The sequence below is a fragment of the Catharus ustulatus genome, chromosome 1, assembly GCF_009819885.2.
Source record: "Catharus ustulatus isolate bCatUst1 chromosome 1, bCatUst1.pri.v2, whole genome shotgun sequence".
In the NCBI taxonomy this organism is placed as follows: domain Eukaryota; kingdom Metazoa; phylum Chordata; class Aves; order Passeriformes; family Turdidae; genus Catharus; species Catharus ustulatus.
In genome coordinates this window covers 146,951,693-146,974,792 of record NC_046221.1, presented here as the reverse complement: position 1 = coordinate 146,974,792, position 23,100 = coordinate 146,951,693, and the positions used below count along the sequence as shown (strand labels likewise).

General features: G+C 38.0%; 1 protein-coding gene across 3 annotated transcripts in view; it reads left to right on the top strand.

Annotated features, from left to right (window-relative positions):
- LOC116996510 (CUB and sushi domain-containing protein 3-like) overlaps positions 1-23,100 on the top strand; it is a 614,657-nt gene that overhangs the window by 280,833 nt on the left and 310,724 nt on the right. For all 3 annotated transcript variants that reach the window (XM_033060271.2, XM_033060262.2, XM_033060252.2), the window contains 2 exons: positions 11,123-11,226; positions 17,129-17,241. In XM_033060271.2, the coding sequence (XP_032916162.1) occupies positions 11,123-11,226; positions 17,129-17,241 (217 nt within the window). The remainder of the gene's footprint in view (positions 1-11,122; positions 11,227-17,128; positions 17,242-23,100) is intronic.

The following is a 23,100-nucleotide window of genomic DNA, read 5'->3' as shown; positions in this document are numbered from 1 at the left end:
AGGGCTAAAGGTAACCAGAGTTCAAGTCTTATGAATTATACTTGCTGATTTTTTTCTAATCTGCAGTGACAGAAACACTGTGGAAAATGTCAGTGTTAGAATGACAGACTTTCTGACAGATCTCAACCACATTCACACCACATATCATTCATCACCAAGCATGAAGAAGGAGAAAAATAAGCAAAAGGGTTCCTTTAAAAAAAGAAAAAAAAATTCAAGCTGGTTTGGTTTTAGAATTGTAAGAAGAAATAAAACATGTGAGCTAACTGCTAAATTTAGATAGAACAGAAAACTAGGTCCTGTTTTTGTTAATTTTATATGACAGAATTTAAAAAAAAAAAAATTGTATATTATCTTTTGATTGTCACAACCATACTCTACATTTTGAGCATATTTCAGTAATAGAAGTCTCCTTACTGCTTGTATAAATACATTACTTTAAATGTATTCTTTAGAATATAGGCTTTTGAAAGTTTGACACATTCTTATAGTGTTCACATTCTTATCCTTTTATCTACTGAATTTTGAAGAAATTTGGAAATCAGGAATGACATGCTTGAGAGTTGGGAAATAGCTGACTTTTGATTTTAGCTTTAGGGTTTTTTTAGTTATTATTTTTGATAAGGTTTTTTGTTTCTGGAGGTTTTTGTTCATTTGGTTTGTTTGGTTTTTATGTGGATATCAATTGTCTGTTAGGAAATCTATAATCTGAATTTTGTTGAAATGGCAGAACTTACTGAAAATGTATAACATCTGTTTCCAGTTGCTGTAGACCTTTACTTTCTAAGAGACTTTAAATAATTCAAAGTATCTGAGAAACTCCTAACATGATATTTTCTGAAAGTCTGGAGAATTATACTGAGGGAAAAACTTGCAACTATTACTGAAATAATATTAAATATGGTTGTCATTTAATCATTTTATATTAAAATAGACCTTTTTAAAAATATATATTAACATTCAATTCTTCCTTTCCTCCTTCCTCATGTCACTAAGTTGCTGTTTTCTTCCTGCAAAAAAATTTATCTTTAAATTTCTGAGGCCTTTTGCTTTTTGACCAAGCCAAAAATAAGCAAAGAATATTCAGCAAAGTGCTGAGCATTTATGTTTAATTTTTCTCAGCTGCGTTATGTTGTTAACCATGTCAAAACTGTCAGTGGAACATTTCCTAAGCTTGCTGTTAAGCCTAAACCCAGTTGCCATCCATATTTAATCAGGTTAGCAGTATAAATCTCAAGCAGGCAGGATGCTCCAGCATGAATTCAAAGATTCATTTCATGAAGTTTCTTTTGGTCAGGTCTGTTGGAACAAACCATAGTGCGGCTTTTTTTGAAAGTAAATGCCTCAAAAACTTGACTTTTCCTAAGCCTAGTGTGAAGCTGTATTATGGGTGTTAAAGTGAAATGATTAAAAAGTATGAGCATACTTAAGCTCACTCTAAACTATCTATTTTACCCATAATTTTGCTCTTCATCCATGCAGATTAAAAAGGTTGCTCTTGTGTTTATCAATAGTAGATGCTGCATTTTTATCTTACATGAAACTATAAAGTGTAAATATATTTCAGTTCTGGTCAGAACACAATATATTGCTTTGTAGTGTTGGCTACACTATTCTTCCATGTTACTCATGTATATTTTGATCCAGTTAGAAAATAACTGGATCACATATATAGTACAGTTAAAAAATCTTAGAAATATATGTGGACAGAGGGGAGATTCGCTCAACAGAATAAGAGCTAGTAGGGAATCCAGCTATTCCCATGCCAGGAAGTTAGCAGGTTTGCCTGTGAGGGAACAGACTAAATTGTTGCATGAGAGACTTTGGAGTCAGGAGGCATGTGCAGTTGTAGAGGGATAAATGAATTGTCATTCCATACTGAAATTTTGCTATAAGTCTTCATTATGAAAGGAGGACAGGCTCATTATCCTAATTATTGTAAACTTTTTCCCCTGCCATGTCTGTGACCATAGAAGTAGTGTTTCACGCTCTGAAAATATAAGCAACCCATAGGGAATGAGTGAGATTGTGCTTATTGCAATAGCTACAACAGAAGCACTTATTTCTCTTTGAGCTATATACAATATTTGATTCTAGCTGTTCCCTGTATTTACTATATCTGGAGCTATTAACTCCACCTTTTGATGAAACTTTATGTAAAATTAAATATCAAATTTGAATTTTAGTTCTGTTTGACTTTCTATAAGCTCCTAAATTGGGACCAATTCTAAATGCAAACATTTTTCTTACTTTTACTTATCATGAATATCCACACCCAAGCTAGAGCTTTTAAAAAGATAAATGTATATGACCAAGAGACTTTGATAACAAATTTCCAGTGCTTGCACTGTGAGCATTTGAGATGTTTCAGCCTTTTTGTTTGATGAATTTTTTGGCACAGGGATTTGTCGGTTGTCTCCATGGTTGAGTTCACTTGGTTGCTCTTGTGAGTGATCTTTACAGGAAATTGTTCTTCTCAATATATACCTTTTTTTGTGTTATTAGGCTGGGAAATAGAGCTGATAGTAGTTTGCTGTTTCCCTGTTTTCTGTGAAGAGACTCCTTCAAAGGCTCTTGGTATCATTCTATAGTGTGCTAGTCTTGGCTGCCGATGCCCACCAGGCTGATCTCACTTCCTGGGAGGAAATACGGGGCAGAAAATAAAAAGAAAAAGCTCACAGATAAAGACATGGAAATCACTGCCTAATTACTCTCATATGTAAAGCAGACTCACTTGGAGAAATTAATAAAATTAACTACCAAATCAGAATAGAATAGAAGAGCTAAAGTAAGAACAAATCTAAATCAGCACCTTCCCCTCACCCTGCAGCACCTCTGCTCCCGAAACTTACCTTATACACATTCAGAGTCCAAACTGAAGTTTGCACTGAGACTTAAGTCACAATATGATTCCCACGTTTTCATCCCTGTCAGGATTTGTGGCTGCCCATCAGGTTAGGCTGACATCAATTAGTGACCTCTGCTTTCTTTGGAACAGATGGCTTGCCCCCTGTGGGATTAAAAAGGGCAGATTTCTATGCTAGGTGCAAGGATATCCTTTCTGAGTAACTACTGTAAGGAGGAACCAAAGCAGGGCAGGACAATTTGAAGTCCTTAGTCCCTTCCTATGATTGCAATAATTTTGCTATTTGAGAATAATATTTTTTAAAAATTTTTTTGTAAACTCTGACTGGGCTTAGTTTTGTGAGGGAAAGATGAATGTGATTTTTTCATTGTGGTTTCATAAATTAGTTGATTTTTTTTCCTGCTTATACCTATTACTATCTCTTTATAATGGTCATGGCCAGTCATACTTCCTTTCAGGCTGTCTAGAGCATCTTCTTCTCCATATCTGGGAAAGTGGAGGAAAAAAATAAAAGAATTCTGCAATTTTTGCTATTCTGCAAAGCAGCTTTCCAGCTGGATGGCCCCCAATATGTATGTGGGGTAGCTCCTCCCTGGGGATTTGACTCTGCACTTCCCTTTGTTGAACTTCATGAGGTTTTTAATGATCCATTTATCCAGCCTGTTGATGCCCCTCTTCTGGCAGCATGATCCTCTGGCCTATTAACCACTAATCCCTTCTTACTGTTGTGTCAGAGAGTAAAGTCTGCCTCATCATCCAGATAGCCTATAAAGATGTTAAAGGAGACTTGTCCCAATATTGACCCCTGAGATACAGCATGAGTTACTGGCCCCAAACCAGAGTTTGTCTCACTGATAACCATCCTCTCAGTGCAGACTTTCTTGTCCTGTTTTCAATCCACCTCGTTGTCAGCAGAGCCCACACATCAGCAGCCTGTCTGTTAATATCTTGACAATACCAAAGGTCCACCTGGAGCCCAGGTAGACAATATCCACCGTTTTTTTCTTGGCCACCAGGCAAGTCATTTAATTATAGAAGTCTATCAAGTTTGTCAAGCATGACTTTCCCTTGGTAAGGCCATGCTGACTACTCCTGATGATTTTCTTGTCCTTAATTTTCCAGGATTAGCTGCTCCATGATAGCAGTAATATAAAATAAAATTATACATATTATAAATAATTTAAACAAAATGATAGCTACATTTTATATTATTTTTTTCAATATATTTTTCTTCTGAACCTATTCTTCTATAATCAAATGTATGATAACACAATTATTTTGATGGAGGGACCTGTGATTTTATGGAAAATTATGACGATAAAGCTGATCAATCAGACAGTGGCATTGCCTTAGCTTGTACCATCAGATTTAAATGCCCATCATTTACTTACTGGGAATTATTCAGACATCCTCAGCACAAAAGCAATTAATTATGTCTCGAGGGCATATGAGGACAATCAGATACAAACAGGATATATTTTCTTCTTCTTGCCTAATTTCACTTCTACAAGTGACAAAGGCAACCAGATATGATTAGGAGTTTTTAGGTAGATTTTTCTTGCTAGAGTAAACAGTGAAAAATGGAGAAAATAGGTATTTTGTGAATATTTTTCAGCAAGGTGGATTTCTTCCAGTTGCTACTATGCAAGTATCATTCATACAATGGGTTTTTGCAAGATGTCTGCATTAATAGATATTTCCTAGACCAATAACCAATATCCTGGCACTAGAGGTTGCCAGAATGTTCAAATTTTACCATTTCTTCTCTTGCTACCTTCTAGGTGCAAATGCTATTCCTACACCATGTTAAAGTTAATTACTAATGACCTGTTTCCTTCAATGCCTAAATCAAAATTTTTACCTTCTTTTCTCATAGTTTAACAAAAATAAGTGAAATTAACTTAAAGTACAACTACTTGTGATTTTTACAAGTAGAATAAAACAGCATTTGCAAATAGTATGGTATTTAATGTGAGAAAAAAATGCTAAATCCAAACTGAAATAATTGCCTAGAGTTTAATAATGTCTCCCAAGATGAAAGTTATCTAACAGTTTTTATTGCTGAGAACATGATAAACAGAAACTTCAGTAAAAGAAAATGTGTTTGCTTAATGATTTATTTGTACTCATTCATTTTCTTTTGTGGAAATATTAAAAGTATTGTAGAATGCTGTATTGCTCTGAATAATCAATCTCAGAAACTCCTATTGTGAATCCAAGCCAGCAAAATACGTCGTACTTCTATGAAAACAAAAAACTATAACATGAAAAATAAAAATATAATCTCTTTATGCTGTAAATTTAATGAATTTGTTTTCAGAACAAGGTAGGAATATCCATTTTTTTTAAACTACTGTTCCTCCAAAGTATTCTAAATGATATAATAATAATAATATTTTATGTGATTTTAGTACATTTCAATTGTCCTTAGCATAGACATCCACATATAAATGCCTAAACTCACTTTCTAGACAAGAGTAATGGATACTTCTAAGATGTGGTTGATCTAGTCTGAATTTTTACCTTTTGATGAAATAGATTACACTCTAGGCAGGTTTTTAAACTTTTTTTGAAGAAGCCTACATCAAATATAGTTGTTTGCACTGCAGATGCCTACTATTAAATATGATGAATCCTATTTCCAAGAAAGGAACTCAATAATAAAGTTCAATAATAAATTTCATTTCAACTGGTGAGAATTTATCCTCTGTAATAATAATGAACATTTATCTTCTAGCTTTGATTTCTCTAATGTTCTGTGAATCTCCAAGTTTTCTCCTACCTTCCCCCACCCTCACTTTTCTCATCCTCTTTGATACTCAAAGTTTATTTAAATTTGAAGAGACACAGGTTCCCTAAAATTTAGGCCGTTTCATTTTGGATTATGTTTCTTTCATATAATATATAACTGCAAAATAACCAATTAAACTATTCTTATGTTACACAGCAGTTCTTAAATATTTTACATTCTTGCAAGGATATTTTAATTCATATTTATTCCTTAATATTACCTAATATATAGCTCATTTAAGCTGTATCTTAGCTTAATACTTAACTACTTATATAAGGAGAAAATATTCATTGCATCTTTAGAAATATCACTATTATTTTACTGGTAGAATGTCTCATTTTATGGAGTGAAAATGTTGCTATACATCTGAAAATATTTTTGGAGCTACATTTGCATGGGAAGACTCAGGTTAACAGATGCACATGTAGAAGTTCGTGCAGCTTTGTATCTTTACCCTTCCCCTTCAGAAGCAGTTCTGAGGAACATACACTTGCCTCTGTTACACACCATTCTGCTTTGTATGTTCTGAAACTTCTAAAAGTTGAGTACTTCATCTAGAACACTATTTGCTCGAAAAATCTTCAGGGAGCCAATTTCATCAGGAACTGCATACACGTATTGAACAACTGTCTGGAAAATCTGTTGTCTGGAATACATCCTTCTGAGCATGCTTTCTCTGAAAAACTGTAGGAACTTCTCGAGGTACTCATTAACTATTCAATAAAATCTTTTCCCATTTTACTTCTGAGCTGGTGTTCTGCCCAAGGAGTGGGTTGTAAAGAATATATTCCAAAGCACAGAAAGAAGGCACACCTACCAAAATTTGTTAGAAATTGGATCTCTGCTCCCAATTATTCTTTTGAAAAACTTCTTACAATATAATTGGAGACCAAAGTAAATAATTATAATTTTCAGAAAATTACTTTTCAAATAGGCCTTTTTTCCCCCTCAAGAGACTCACAAAACATTTGGAGACCAAAGTAAATAATTGCAATTTTCAGAAAAATTATTCTTCAAATAGGATTTTTTTTCCATGTAGAGACTGTACTTATTAGTGTTACTGCCTCTTATTACTATTTGTGTCTGGGTTTATAACTGGGTTTTTAAATCAGGCACTCAAACTTGTTCATTGCTTAATCTTGCTAAATAGCAAGAGCAGCCCAGGATGTAGAGAGACTGTTGCCTTCTGTTTAGGTACTTTTTAATTTTTGTGGGGTTTTTTTAGGGAATGAAGGGTCAGCATATTGTATTTTGAATAATTTGGTTTTTTGTAAAGTGTTTACATGGAGGAAGAGAAAATGCAAGATTCCTGTTTCCTCATAGTAGTGTATAGGGATGTATTTAATAACATTCTCTGGAACAAAATTCAAGTTATTAGTGGCCTATATTAGAACAATTGTAGCAGTCTGATACCTGCTGGTTTATCAGAAATGCTACTATAAAACCACAAAATTATAGGGTCAACTGAGTATCTCTTTCTAAAAAAACACAGCATAGTAATCATTATATTGCCTAATTTGAAGATATTCTCAGTTCTGAGGCCATGCAGATGCATATCTGACATCATTAGTTGACTCATTATGTGCAAAATGATAGCTCAAGACTGGTGGCAAACTGTCTGAGATGGAATCTTCTACTTCTACAAAGATGAAATCTTTCTACTTCTGAAGAAATTTTCTTCCTTATTCCAGAACCATCTTTTGACAGGATAATCCTTTTATCAAGAATCTTATGGCTCAGGCATATACTTGATGAAATATTTTTGTTCATAATATTGTTCCTTGATGTTATACCTTATTATTTGAAAATATTTTGTGGCCCCTCATTTTTTTCTGTTCAGCTTTGAAAGGGATTGTGGGCAGTGGATAAATGCAATAAATGCAAAAATGCATTATAACATGATCAATGGTTGTATACATCAATAATATATCTTATTTCATTTATAGTAATGCTTTAATGTTGTTCTGGGAAACTGAAAAATAGACTTTACTGGAATGTATGGATAAAGAAAAATACTTGCCATTGTGCTTATGATTGTTATGCATCTACTAACCAGATCAATAGCACACTTTAGTAATGCTAGTCTGATTTAAAAATATGTAGAATATAGCAATCAATAATTTCAGTTTTCCCTCAAGTATGTATTCTCATAAGCAACAGACTAAAAAATAGAATTACTCTAAGGTTTTACTCTAATATTTAACTGATTCAAAGATGGCACCCAACTTCGGTTTGCCATTTAAAGATTTTTCAGAAAAATGAACAAAGACACTGTCAGAAGCAGAAATTTTTAAAAGCTTATTAAAAAGTTTTAAATTATATTCTCATCTTACCCAAATTTCAATTTTTATTTTGAAATATTACATCAATATCAACATTAAATGCTGATATCATCAAAATCTTTTTCAGTATACTAAAGGAAATAGTCAGTATAAAAAGTATTACTTATTATAACAAAAAAAAGTCCGACTGACTTTGAGTTCTATCAAACTAAAGCTGATGTTGTAAAACAAGAACTCTGAAGACATAGCCTTAAGACTACTTATTTTCTTGCTTGTTGGCATATTTGGAAGGATTTGATATGTGTGGGCTTTGCATGTCAAAGGATGAGTTTGCAAGAAGTACACAGAGTTTATTTTTACAGTAGGAACATGTAAAGGCTTGTACAATACATGTGTAGCAAATTAGTTTCCTGTGGGATATTGACAGCTCTGGCTTTATAGAGCCACAGTTTTTAGCCATACCTATCCCATTATCATAATTTTAGGTGAGTTACAAAGAGAGTGAGATAAAAATACTGTAATTAAACATTCTGCTCTGAAAAAAAAAATGGAGAAAAAAGAAATTACAGCCTTTTTAAATGTGCATCTCTTTTGTTTATTTTTTTTAAAGCTCTCTTTATCACAGAAAATAATTTCAGATTGCAGAAAAGTGAGAGATTGCATCAGAGCAGCAAGATTAGAACAGAATCATCAGTAATTTGGAGATTCACTGTCAAAGGTGGAAAGACTGAAGCTGAAACCTAGATCAAAGGTTGAAGCTGAAACCTATGTTTTGAATAAAAAAATCAATTTTTGATTATTTTTTTCATTTTCCACAATATTCCTTAATGAGACAGATATTTTTCAAGGAGTTCTCTTAGTTTTTTATTTGTGAGCATTGTTAAAAAAGAATGACAAAGATCTTACTTTTCTGCAGTGAAATAAAGAAAACCTTTTTTTTTTGTCATTCCTAATTTAAAAAAACATACCTTGAAACTTGTATTTCCCTTAACATCTACCTTCTCCTCTGACTAAATGCACATCGCATGGGATAATGTTGATTGCACTGAAGAAAATCTGGTTTACTTTTTTGACACAACTTGTGAAGACAAGTACTTTAACTACAAAGAGGCAGATGCCTTTTATCAATTCCATGGTACTCAAATAATATAAAGGATCTAGAAGGCTATTGATTTTAAAAATATTACCATTGCATTTTCCAAAAAAAAAAAAAATCAGATAATGAGATTAGATTTCTTCATGTGTTTAATGAAAAACAAATGACTAAGATGTAATCGAGAAATGGGTTAAGATTTCTGATTATGAATTAGTTATACAATTTTTATACTTTCTTCCTTTTCTTATCATTATGCATATAGTATTGACGGTTTTGTTGCAATATTATTTCAAAATGTATTTTACTGTTAATAAGTGAAATATATTTTCAAGTTGAATTCAATATTGACATTATTTGTCCATTTTTTTTTGTGGAACCTTCTTTTTTGATGCACATCTGGTTGCACAGAATTTAAAAATGGACCAAAAATAACTGCTTTTTTGTTTGGTTGGTTTAGGGGGGGTTTGGTTTTTGTTTTTCATTGGTTCTTCTTCTAAGTACTGAGTGAAATATGTAACCTTAAACGCAGTTATGGATTCCAGTTTAAATTCTTATGTCTAGTGTTACAAATTTTGTGGCTAGAACAGCACAAGATATGCAGATTTTTTTTTTTTTTGAACTAAGAAGATTAAGAAGATTTATGTGTGGTTTTCTCCTCTTTACTCAATTAGAGCAAATCAGCTGCTTCCTACACAGTTTTCCATGTCCTTTCCATCTGTGCTCTCTTAGCTCTCTGTACTTGCCTGCAGTTCCTGGGATATGGCAGATATACATGGACACACATATGCATGTACACACAGGTGTTTAGATATGTGAATAGGCCCAACTGGCTCTTTTTCAGTGTACTTATATCACCACTTACACCTGTAAAGGAAAGTGTTTTTCCTCGCTTTGGAACAAACTGCAATCCTTGGAACATTCGTCAGTTTTCCAACTTGCTTGTACTGGCGTTTGCTCATACAAACACGTCCTTCTTCAACTACCAGAACCTCAGTGTAACAAAGGGATATGGGCTTTCAAGGACATGATAATAATCCATCAGAATGGCATCCACATCTTTAGACATAAATACTCTCAGTTCTCAATTATAACTGTAATAAAAGATTATTTATTACAGTATTAAAATTCCTATGTAAAAGTATTCTGTTATTTTTATCCATATGAAATTCTGAGGGACTAAAGATAGAGTTACCATGATTAATGCATGGGTGGAAACAGTGTGTCATTCTTTTCTTTTCTTTTCTTTTCTTTTCTTTTCTTTTCTTTTCTTTTCTTTTCTTTTCTTTTCTTTTCTTTTCTTTTCTTTTCTTTTCTTTTCTTTTCTTTTCTTTTCTTTTCTTTTCTTTTCTTTTCTTTTCTTTTTTCTTTTCTTCTCTTCTCTTCTCTTCTCTTCTCTTCTCTTCTCTTCTCTTCTCTTCTCTTCCTCTTTCCTTCTTTTCTTGTACAAAATGCATTATTTGCTTAAAATGGTGCTGAAATTTTTATCCTTCAGCAGAAATATTCATAGACCAATTTAATTTACAGGGTATTAGAAATGCTAATGATTCTGATAGTTGTATTTCACACAACTTCATTAATTAAGAAAATTACTTTTACCTTTTATGCTTCTTTATCCTACTTGAGCCAGATTATAGATGTCAGGAGTAAATTATATTCTTCACCTTCCCTGCATTTACTCAGTGATGTACAATTATTTAGCTGGTATTTTAAGACAGTGGTATTATACAAAATGCAATGTTATCTTACCCTTTGAGTATATAGTAATCAAAATGTAATGTGATTAATCATAACTGTAATAAACATGTAACAACTACTTAAACAAGTAAAATCATGGTCCTTTGAGGAGGTCATCAGAGTGATGATACCTAAAAGTTATTATAATTCACATGTCATGAACCAAAACCTTGGGGTCAATTACATTAATTTATTGTGAAATATGCTAAACTTACATGCAAATATTAATTGGAAGATCCCTTTTACTTACACTGTTGAAAAGCTTAATTTACAGACTCATCTCTCAAATACATTTATTTATTTCTAAATTATATTTAATATGTTATATATTTATTATTATTATTATTTTGCAGGTTATTCAGATAAATTTTGAAGAATTTGATCTGGAGATTGGCTATGACACACTGACAATTGGTGATGGAGGAGAAGTGGGTGATCCTAAAACTGTACTTCAAGTGTAAGTCTTTTGCATTTACAGTTTGTGTGCATTGAAGAATGTTATTAACGTGTTTTGATGAGACTAAGTAATTATTAGAATCAGGTAAATCTAAACAAAAAATTAACTGATGTTCTAAAATTACTAGAGATGACAGTTTCAATGTATTGCTATATTTTTACTGTTCTGAAGACAGAAAGAGAAGACCTAGATGTCACAAAAGAAAAAGGTGACCTGAAGTCAGAAGTTTGAAAGGCATAGTGTGGACACTTATATGTAGACATGTAAATACTAGGAACTACTGCACTCCCTTTGTGTGTTCTCAAAAGTACATAAGAACATACTTGAAAATAGATATATGGACAAATTGTGCAAAAATTTTGCAGTATCCTGCCAAGGTTAGCATGAAAAAAGATGTACTATAGCATCTTGACCTTAATTTACTTATTGACTATTATAGATAACTGAGAAGAGAAAGTTAACATAGTGAAGAAAATCACAGAGAAAAGCTGAACAGGGTGTTACATAAACCACATATTACAAACCAGCATTGAGTATTGAATAGATTTTTATCATTCATGGACATTTTTCTAGAATGTGTGAGCCCATATATATAGAAATGTAATATTCTTAAAAAAAATTTATTACTTCAAAATCCATATTTCTCAAATACTTACTTTGTGGCAACAATACTAACAATTGTCTCAAGAAGACAAATTCAGAATTTAATTATTTTTTAGAATTTTCAAGACAGTTTTATAAGACAGTGATTGTGTTTGTTCCACAGTCACTTAAAATATGCAGAACACTGTAATTAGGCCTTATAATTTATCATTTTGTGTAATTCTAGTTCCAGTCTGAATAAATCAGTATCATGTAGGAGAAATGAATATCTTTTAAAGTACATTAAATTTGCTTTTTAAATCTGAGTCAAGTTTATTAAAAAAACAAGAAAAGTGATCTGATGGTTAAAAACTATAATTTACACATAAGGGATTATCTGCTATATAGAAAATATTTTTTAAGACCAAATAACATTTAGCTACTATTTTTAAGTAAACTGACCTTTCAGCAAATACCTGATGTTATAATTAGTTTGAACGAGTTAATAATTGATGCACAGATAAGAATGGGATTCAAGTTTAGTACAAGATATATTTAATCATAAAACAAATGAATAACAAAATTAGGTTTCTTTAGAATTATATTCCTTGCAGTATATTTATAGGAAATGTATTAAAACAATTTTACTATTGTAGTTTTCCATTATTTGCCTTAAGAATGATATTAATAATTAGTTATGTTTGATTATGCTAAACTCAAGTTTTGCCTCTTTTTCTGTCCTGATTTTGCCTCATCAATATTAGCAATTGCAAAACTTTGAACAGAACATACATTTTTCCCAAGATTTACAGATTTTTCTAAGAAATTCCCCTTTAGATTTATCTTTCAGGGGATAGATTATCTGACCTTCTATGTTAATTGGTTTTTTTACTCATTCTATCCTTTCTGTTTTGTTCTATTTTGTTTAATATCTTTATCAATAGTCTGGACAAGGGCTTTGGGTGTGCCCTCAGTCAGTTTGCAGATGACACCAAGCTGGACAGGAGTGTCGATCTGCTGGAGGGTAAACACAGAGCTGAAACCCATGGGTCTGTAGTTCCCTGGACCTTCCTTCCTCTCAGGAGTGGTATTTTCCTCCTTCCTGTAGGAAGGACATTTTGAGTGATGGAGAATGACCTGGCAACAACATCAGCTACTCTCCTTATGATCCTGGGGTCATTTGGCCTCATAGACTTGTGGCTTTTCAGTTTCATCAAGTGGTCTTGAACCTGCTCTTTAGTTATAGTGTGAATGACATCTGTCCCCCAAATCTCATGTGGAGGATCAAGGACTTGAGAGAAATGGGAAGGCTGACAGCCAGTGAAGGCTGAGGCACAGAACTCACTGAAGTACCTCAGCCTTGTCCATATCTGATGTCACCAGTTCTCCCCTCTAGCTTATCAGGGGGAAACACTCTCTTTGGCTTTTTTTGTCTGACTAGTGCCAGCAGGATTGGACTTTGTTCCGGTGTCAAACACTGGAAGGCACTGCCCAGGGTGGTGTTGGAGTCAGCATCCCCAGACGTGTTCACATGTGTAGATGTTTAAGGACATGGTTTAGTGGTGGACTCAACAATGTTGGCTTAACTGTTGTACTTGATGATCTTAAAGGTCTTTTCCAACCTAAATATTTAATTCTACAATTATTATCCATGAAAAGACCAGTACTTGGCCAGGTGTTTTTGGTGCAATTGCTTTAGGATTATGCAGTCTCTTAGTGGATTGCAGATGAGTTAAATGCTGCCACTAATAAATTTGAGATGCGTGGAAGTACTGTAATTTTTACTTTTTAAGCAGCACTAATAATTCAAAAATTATTGTTGATAATGCTAGAATTCAGTTTCATCTATTCTTAGATTTCTAAACTATATGGAATGTTCTCTCATGTGGAAAGAGCCTTTATTAAGTGCCAATTCATAGGTTCTTATTAAAGTTTAACTAAAGTATCATTACTGAATTACAGTAATGCATTAAGGCAAAGTGCAATAATATTTTAAAATTTGAATAATGTGGTAGAACAGTCTGCTCAGATTGTATTTCATTGAGGATATTAACATTTCATAAAATTATTTCTGATGATGTACCTTATGTCGGGGAGAAATGACAGAATTACAATATTAAAATTGTCACAAATATAAAGGATTCTGAGGTTTGGGGTTTTTTAATTTAAAAAGTTATTTGGAATTTTCTTACAATAACATACAGTAAGATAATCTGTTCTGTAAATAAATAGGTAAGCAATTTTAAATAATTATTACTATGAAGATTCTGGGAAAGCAAAAAAAAATATCCCATTAATTTATGGGGGTTAAAATTAAGGAATATTATACAATAAGATATATTTTTGTTTTTTACAGTAGAATCAGAATTCTGTGACCAAAAGCATCAATGGTGAAGTTATTAGGATTAAAATGCATTAGAAAATTACATGGAAGACGGAAGATAATTGAGTACTGTAAAAAACATGTGAATCTTTTCTCCTGTGAGCCATATAGACTTTGTCTGAGATATGATGCATAACAAATAAATCAGCTGTTGTAGCATTTAATTTTTGTATTTTAAATTTTAAAATAATTATCTTTCCATTAGAAAATTAGTGAAGAACATTGGTTTAAATATGTCTGGTTTACATGTTAATAATGTGAAAACATTTATCTTCCAGTTTATCAGAGTTAATCAGGAAACTTATCCAAGTGCTAGTGTTACTGGGCACTGCTTGATAGGAAGGTTCAGAAGCAAAAACTGAAGTTAAGTGACATTTCAATAGAATTATACTTCCTAAATTGGTAATTGCAGTCCTGATCATTCCTATTCTGCTCATGTTAATCGCAGAAGTAGCTAAAGCTTTTCAGTACTTGCCATTAAGTTTCCCTGGGTGTTTGTAATTTTGAACCTGTATATCTGTGCACCATAATATTTTTAGTCTTAAAAGATGACTAACATGAAGGCATTCTTAGTGCTTTCTTGTGGAACTAAAATGCAAGATGGAGCAGTGTTATTACCAAGGGATAAAGGGGAAGAAGGAAAAAAAATAATGAGTTCTCCTCCCATTAGTCACATTAGTCACAGCACTTTTCCAAGATGTTTGGAAGTTTGCTTTCAATAGCTTGATCTGACAATTGCTGCAGGTGATTTTTAATGTAATATCCATCTAGGCACTGACTCCTATAACACGCCTTTTGAAAATCCAGTATACAAATAATGAAATTCAATCTTTTTGTGTGCTTGCTGTGTTGGGTGTGCATGTGCCCAAACTCATATTATAGGTTGTCTTCAGCAAAAGGAGAGTCTTACAATCTTCTGAATATCCTCAAACCCAGTCTTCAGAATATATGAGAGAATATACTCTCTCAGGGGGAGAATACATGTCACTAATATGTGGGAGGAATAGTTCTGGAGTTGAGGAGGAAGAAGAGGAAAACACCCTGCTGAGTGTTGTAACTGTTAAGCTATTTAATAAAAAGAGAGACATCATAATCACATCCTTCCATTCCCACTGCTGTCAGTGTTCACTATTCAGCTCTTAAAAGGGAACATGTACTTCCAGGAGAGGAATCTAGGTACTGAATCCAGGGTGGAGGAAACAACTAACCCCCAGAAGGTGAGAAAGAATAATTCTCCACTACAGACTTTCATCATTCTCTTAAATAGCTTCCTTCCTATAAAAAATAATGTTTTTTCTGGATCTTATTGCTCTGTGGCCTGTTCCTAAATGTTTTACAGGGATTCCTAAGGACTTAAAAAAATAGAGCAACAAGTGATTTTTGTGTTATCTTAATTTTTTAAAAAAATGTATTTTCGAATGTTTTCTCCTGTACTATTTAATTGAAAAATATTTCTTGTTAAAACTATGGATAAAAATGTATTTATAATTAATTTCAGAAAATGAAAATTCTGAACACTTTGATGGATGTTTATCATAGAGATTATTCTGTCTGACACAACAGAGATTAATATTCTCAATGCCCTTAATATTCAAAATGCATACTGTCAGTCACCAGTGACAATTACAAAACTCTGTTAGCCATTACATCAACGTTGTTTCTCAGAAACATCCTGTTAATCTACTAATTTGGCAAAGACTGAACTCACTGAAGACACTTTCCCTTAGTGCAGAAATGAGCAGTTAATATGTTCTTTTGGCCAGGCATTTACTTGTTCAGTTCTGGCAAGAGTCTTTCTGGTTGCTCCATCTGTGAACACAGATGTGGGAAACAGACATGATTTTTTTCCCACAGCAGACTATTTAATACAGAAGGAAGCTAAAAAAGACCAGAGGGAAGAACTAAAATTAACCGTAAATTACATTTAGAATAGTCCATTTTAAGTTCCAGCTAGCTTTAAAGAATGGTTAGAATTTCAAAACATGAACAGCTTTCATGGCTATACAGTATTGTGCTGATGAGTCGCTTTACAAGAAGGAAAAATACCTGGAAATTTTTCGGCATTATGCTTCAGATAATAAACTATAACCAAATTTGAGACAAAATTTTGGGAAGAAAATGCAATATAGCATAAAAGTGCAGCTTTCACAACATTTCCTCATTGCTATCACACTTTTCGTTCAGCAAATAGAATCAACATTTAGAGTTGCACTGATTTGCATACTTTTGCAAACAATATTAAAATTTTTTAAAAATTTAGAAAAGAAAATCAAGTTTAATTATTTCCATTAATCATCACCCTGTAAAACTAGAAGGTTTTGAAGTTATGACCTTTGTTAATCTTCTTAATGAAGGAATAGACAACAGCTGAGTCTTGTCAGGTTGCTCTTCCTTTGTTGTAGAAGAGGTGATGAGAGGTGAGAGAGTGCAGGGAACATAACAGGCTTTCATAATAATGTTGCTACTTAAAAATAACCACTTTCTTTTAATTATGTATTATGCATATATTTCAAAGTGGGTAGTTGCATATCTGAAAAATCAAAGAATCACTGTAATACCTCATTATGGGCTTCTAGTGCCATTGATGTGCCTTCATGTACCTGAGTAATGGACACTGTATCGTCAGATAAGGTTAAGGATTAGGGAAGTTTCATGTCTTCCTGGAGCAACAGCTGAAAGTGAGATGAAATATTTCAATACAACATAAGCAGTAGTTGCATGTGTTTATAGACTACTATCAAATTTCCGGTCACTGGAAATTTTACAGTTGTCTTGACTGGCCAGCCAGTAAATAACTAACTTAGTGTGGGCTGAATTAAATGAATTTAAAAGCAAACATTAAAAAAATGTGTGATAGTTATTTAGATTTCTTACAAAATAGAAAAAAAAATCATCTTAATGCTTAATGGCTTTACAGAAATTTTATTCTATCTCTAGGTTAACCGGGAGCTTTGTACCAGACTTAATTGTGAGTATGAGCAATCAGATGTGGTTGCACCTCCAAACGGATGAAAGTGTGGGCTCAATTGGTTTCAAGGTCAACTACAAAGGTAATGATACATCACTGGAAGCAAATGTAATGGTGTGCCAAAAATTAGACTGATATTAGGAAATGTTTTTCTTTCATGTTAGTGGAAGCATTCTATTTCCAGTTCTCTCAGTTTTAAAAAGAGGAAAATATAAGCTGAATTGTACAAAAAAGTAAAAGAAAGTTCTCTTAAAGGTCTTATGTTACATGAAACTGTATGATTTTGTTTGATGTGTTACAGTGATTGAGTTTTACCATATAACTTTACTCTTATTTTCTGTTATTTAATATTGACAACTAAAATGAAATAGTTCTGTGATTATTTAAAGATGAATGAGGAAAAAAAATACTTCTTACAGTATTTTGAAAATTAATGCCTATCATGACATTAAAAAAAACAACACTGCAAGTGAACAACTTGAATTACTGCTACGTTTTGAGCCAAGACAAAGAAAAACCTAATTATTTTGTTGTTTATGGTCTCAAAGTACATGATGGGCTATATAAACCATCTGTTGCTATTTGATACTTTTGGAAGTACATACAGTTTTTATAGAAGATGAGCAGCAAAATCAAAAAAAGCTAAAGTACAGCACAGACATACATATATATGCATTTCTGTATTATTGCAGAATTAGTTATGTTATTTTTATATTAATTTTAACATAGATGCATGTCTTTCTTACAAGAACTTTATTAATTGAATGATTTCTGTCTAGAACCAAAACCAGATAATAGAAGGTATAATTATTCATCAGAAAATGAGAGGAGAGGCAGAAGTTAAACCAGTGACTGTGTGTATTAGAAATGGAGCTGATGTTGCTGAGAATTGGCAGATGGAGGGAATGAGCATAATTTGAATAAACCTGCACAATGTGACTTATTGTTGGTTTGTTTTTTTTTTTCCTGTCCATAACTTTCCTGTAGTGTAAAGTAAAGCTCCATCATGTGTGCTTGTGCACTCTTGATATTCCCATTTAGTGGACAAAGATAGGAAGATCTTAGCACTTTGCTGCATGATACTCATTAAGACCTGGGATTTCTATATTCAGACTATTGAAAGGGGCAAGAGAATGATTAGTATAAGCAAGTTTAATAATTCGCTAATTGGTAAACTGGAACTATTTTGAGTCAAAAAGGATGAGTTTTAGAACTGAATTCCAACTTGCAGAGCTCAGGTTGTCAATTCTTTTATTTACATGATTCTTTCCTGATAAAATTAATTTTACTTGCAGCAGTTTTGGTTTGCAGAAGGCAGAGGATTATTCTCCATTATATGCCATGTCTTCTTTTATTCATGAGTTACATTTATTCTTAGAAGCTGTAGTTCTGCAAGAATAAAATTAATTGAATATGAATAGGTAGAAGGGTACAGAAAGGGTGAACATTCACAACAGCATCTCCATATAATCAACTTTGTGATTGTGTGCCTAGATATTGAATCTATTTCTCTCTTGCCCTACAATGGTACTTTACATGATTCACTGAGTAGCACTTGAATGCAGCAAGCACTCAATGGATAGGTGGTTGTGGCTGTGGAATGGGATTGCCTTTTTTTTCTCCTTTAGATTTGGGTTTATTTTGTGGCATTCCCCACCACCACCTCACTATTATTTTCACATCATAATTTTAAGGATTATTTGAAAACCATTAGCCTTTCTTTAGATATGAGATCAGACTTTGGTGCTTGTGTAATTACCAAGTAAAGCAAATTAAAAATTGAGTCTTTTCAGACTTCCCATATCAGCACTATAAAAATAAGCCAAAAATTGATAGTGTAAACTGTTGGTGTGTTGCATGAATATTTAAGATTCTTCAGTATTCCAGGAAATGGTGCCATATTGTCACAGTAGCACTTCTATTCTCAAAGCCATGATGAAGAGGAAAGAAGTATCCAGCTAAAGAGTAGCAGAGAAACAATCTTCAACATATTGAAACACTGGAACGGAATGGTCTTCATCTATAACTGTAAAAAACATATGAACAAAATATGAGACAAACTTACGGCAGAGCCTTTAAGGAAATCCATTTTTCTGAGATAAGATTTTGCAGAATTTTGAATTTATTTTGATTCACAAAAAAAAAAATTTATAATCAATTAGTAGAATATTATAGCTCCTGGAAAAGTATATATTAGAATTTTAACTATAGTATCTTTCATATGCACTTGTCTCTTTTTGTAACTTTGGATGTGTATGGAAGATTAAATTAAAGATATTCCTTATACACTCTATCAACATGAACTATATGACAAAATTTGTGGAATTAACAAATAATATAAATAGTCATGGTGTAAATTAATAGGAAAAAATGCTGTAGGGAATGAAATCAGTAACGTAAACATAGTACAAAACAATCCTCTATCATGTGGGTAAGCTGAACTTCGGTTTAGGTCAGATTTGAGTCTTCTGAAACAGACAAAACTAACCTCAGGGCAGTCTTGTTCTGTTAGGTCCTGATATCACACCCTCAGTTTCTGTGCTATGGCCAAATCTGAGGGAAAATTTTCTCTTTTGGTGTATCTGATTTGTTTTTCTCTGTTCTTTGAAATCTCTTAAATCAGTAGGTTCTCCTGATACTTCTACCTCCTATTTGGACAAAATCTGTTTATTAATACATCAGACATACTCCAACCTAATTACATAAGAAAATAAAGTTGAAGAAGGTTGCATTGACTGAAGTGCAATGATAGGTTTTAGTAGAGGATTATTTAAGATGCCAAGCTAGATAGCAGGGTAGGTAAAAGTGAATTTGAAGCAAAGTAGACTTGCTTATTCAATTTTCCACCTTGATGATCTAATTTTAGGATATGGGATTTACATTCTGACACTCAGTATTTCAGAAGATTTCTTTTGACTTAAAGCGTAATGTTCATCTTGCTTCAAATACTATGGCTTGTTTTCCTGAGTGCTTGGGATGGTAGTGCAGCCTGGGGTAACTGTCTGGAGTTTGTGATCCACATTTCCTCCTATTTTCCTACCAGAAAGCACTGAGTTTCAGACACATCCGAGGTTGTTTTGTCACAGATGGCACAGAGATATTTTTCCATTAGTAACTGCACAACAGCAATTGCTTTTCTATTGGTGACAGAGCACTGAATTATCTGAATCCATTGTTAGTCCTCTAACTATGTCTAGAAACATGAATTTCAAATGTGTGAATTAAGATACATTTACCATAACACTGACTTCAGGAAGGTCTCATTTTGGCAAACTGTGGAAGTAGCTTATCTATGAAACCTATGCCGTCATATTCATCCTACCAAGAAAAATATAGCTTTAATTCTTACTGTTCTTAATATTAGCTACAGTAATTTCACGACTATAAGGCGCACCCTTTTGACTAAAATCTCCCCCCAAAACCGGAAGTGCGCCTTATAGTCCGGTGCGCCTTATCTGATCTACAAAGTTGCAACATTTGCCACCCCGGAAGTGAGAGCCCGCCGGCATCGGGGCCGCCCCCGCGCGGGCCGTCCCGCCGGCATCGGGGCCGCCCCCGCGCGGGGCGGACCCGCCGGTATCGGGGCCGCCCCCGCCGGCATCGGGGCCGCCCCCGCGCGGGGCGGACCCGCCGGTATCGGGGCCTCCCCGCCGGCTTCGGGGCCGCCCCGCGCGGGGCGGACCCGCCGGTATCGGGGCCTCCCCGCCGGCTTCGGGGCCGCCCCCGCGCGGGGCGGACCCGCCGGTATCGGGGCCGCCCCCGCGCGGGGCGGACCCGCCGGTATCGGGGCCGCCCCCGCCGGCATCGGGGCCGCCCCCGCGCGGGGCGGACCCGCCGGTATCGGGGCCGCCCCCGCCGGCATCGGGGCCGCCCCCGCGCGGGGCGGACCCGCCGGTATCGGGGCCTCCCCGCCGGCTTCGGGGCCGCCCCCGCGCGGGGCGGACCCGCCGGTATCGGGGCCTCCCCCGCCGGCATCGGGGCCGCCCCCGCGCGGGGCGGACCCGCCGGTATCGGGGCCTCCCCGCCGGCTTCGGGGCCGCCCCCGCGCGGGGCGGACCCGCCGGTATCGGGGCCGCCCCCGCCGGCATCGGGGCCGCCCCCGCGCGGGGCGGACCCGCCGGTATCGGGGCCGCCCCCGCCGGCATCGGGGCCGCCCCCGCGCGGGGCGGACCCGCCGGTATCGGGGCCTCCCCGCCGGCTTCGGGGCCGCCCCCGCGCGGGGCGGACCCGCCGGTATCGGGGCCTCCCCGCCGGCTTCGGGGCCGCCCCCGCGCGGGGCGGACCCGCCGGCTTCGGGGCCGCCCCTGCGCGGGGCAGACCCGCCGGTATCGGGGCCTCCCCGCCGGCTTCGGGGCCGCCCCCGCGCGGGGCGGACCCGCCGATATCGGGGCCTCCCCGCCGGCTTCGGGGCCGCCCCCGCGCGGGGCGGACCCGCCGGCTTCGGGGCCTCCCCCGCCGGCATCGGGGCCGCCCCCGCGCGGGGCGGACCCGCCGGTATCGGGGCCGCCCCCGCCGGCATCGGGGCCGCCCCCGCGCGGGGCGGACCCGCCGGTATCGGGGCCGCCCCCGCCGGCATCGGGGCCGCCCCCGCGCGGGGCGGACCCGCCGGTATCGGGGCCTCCCCGCCGGCTTCGGGGCCGCCCCCGCGCGGGGCGGACCCGCCGGTATCGGGGCCTCCCCCGCCGGCATCGGGGCCGCCCCGCGCGGGGCGGACCCGCCGGCTTCGGGGCCGCCCCTGCGCGGGGCAGACCCGCCGGCTTCGGGGCCGCCCCCGCGCGGGGCGGACCCGCCGATATCGGGGCCTCCCCGCCGGCTTCGGGGCCGCCCCCGCGCGGGGCGGACCCGCCGGCTTCGGGGCCACCCCCGCGCGGGGCCGGCCCGCCGACATTGGGACGGCTCCCTTGCGGGGGGTGTTAAAGCCGCAGGAATCGGATCGGCTGCTGCGCGGGGGGGGCGAAAGCCGCAGGGATCGGATCGGCTGCTGCGCGGGGGGGGCGAAAGCCGCAGGGATCGGATCGGCTGCTGCGCGGGGGGGGCGAAAGCCGCAGGGATCGGATCGGCTGCTGCGCGGGCGGGGCGAAAGCCCCCGGAAACACGGCGGTCGCCGCGCGGGTGGGGCGAAAGCCCCCGGAATCACGGCGGCCGCCGCGCGGGGTGGGCGAAAGCCCCCGGAAACACGGCGGTCGCCGCGCGGGTGGGGCGAAAACCCCCGGAATCACGGCGGCCGCTGCGCGGGGGGGGCGAAAGCCCCCGGAATCACGGCGGTCGCCGCGCGGGGGGGGCGAAAGCCCCCGGAATCACGGCGGCCGCTGCGCGGGGGGGGCGAAAGCCCCCGGAATCACGGCGGCCGCTGCGCGGGGGGGGCGAAAGCCCCCGGAAACACGGCGGCCGCCGCGCGGGGGGGGTGAAAGCCCCCGGAATCACGGCGGTCGCCGCGCGGGTGGGGCGAAAACCCCCAGAAGCACGGCGGCCGCCATGCGGAGAGGGGGAAAACCGCCAGAATCGGAGCGGCTGCCACGCGGGGAGGGGGCAAGCAGCTGGAATCGGGGCAGCGGCGGCACGGGGCAAGCCTGCCGGCATTGGGTCACCCGGAGCGCCAGGGAACTCCCGGAACAGCGGGGCCCTGGTGATGCTGCACGGAGCGGCGGTGGGCATAGCCCGGCCCTGCCGGGTACAGGCAGGCCCGGGAGCCAATGGCTGCCGGATTGAGGCGGGGCCTCGGCCAGCAAGCGTGCGGGAGGAGCTGGGGGCGGAGCCTCGCTGCAAAAAAAAACCCGGTGCGCCTTATAGACCGGTGCGCCTTATCTGATCTACAAAGTTGCAAAATGTGCCGGCTCCCGGGGGGTGCGCCTTATAGTCCGGTGCGCCTTATGGTCGTGAAATTACTGTAATTAAAAAAAGATCAGCTACATTTCAGTGAGACTGTGGACAGTTTCATTGT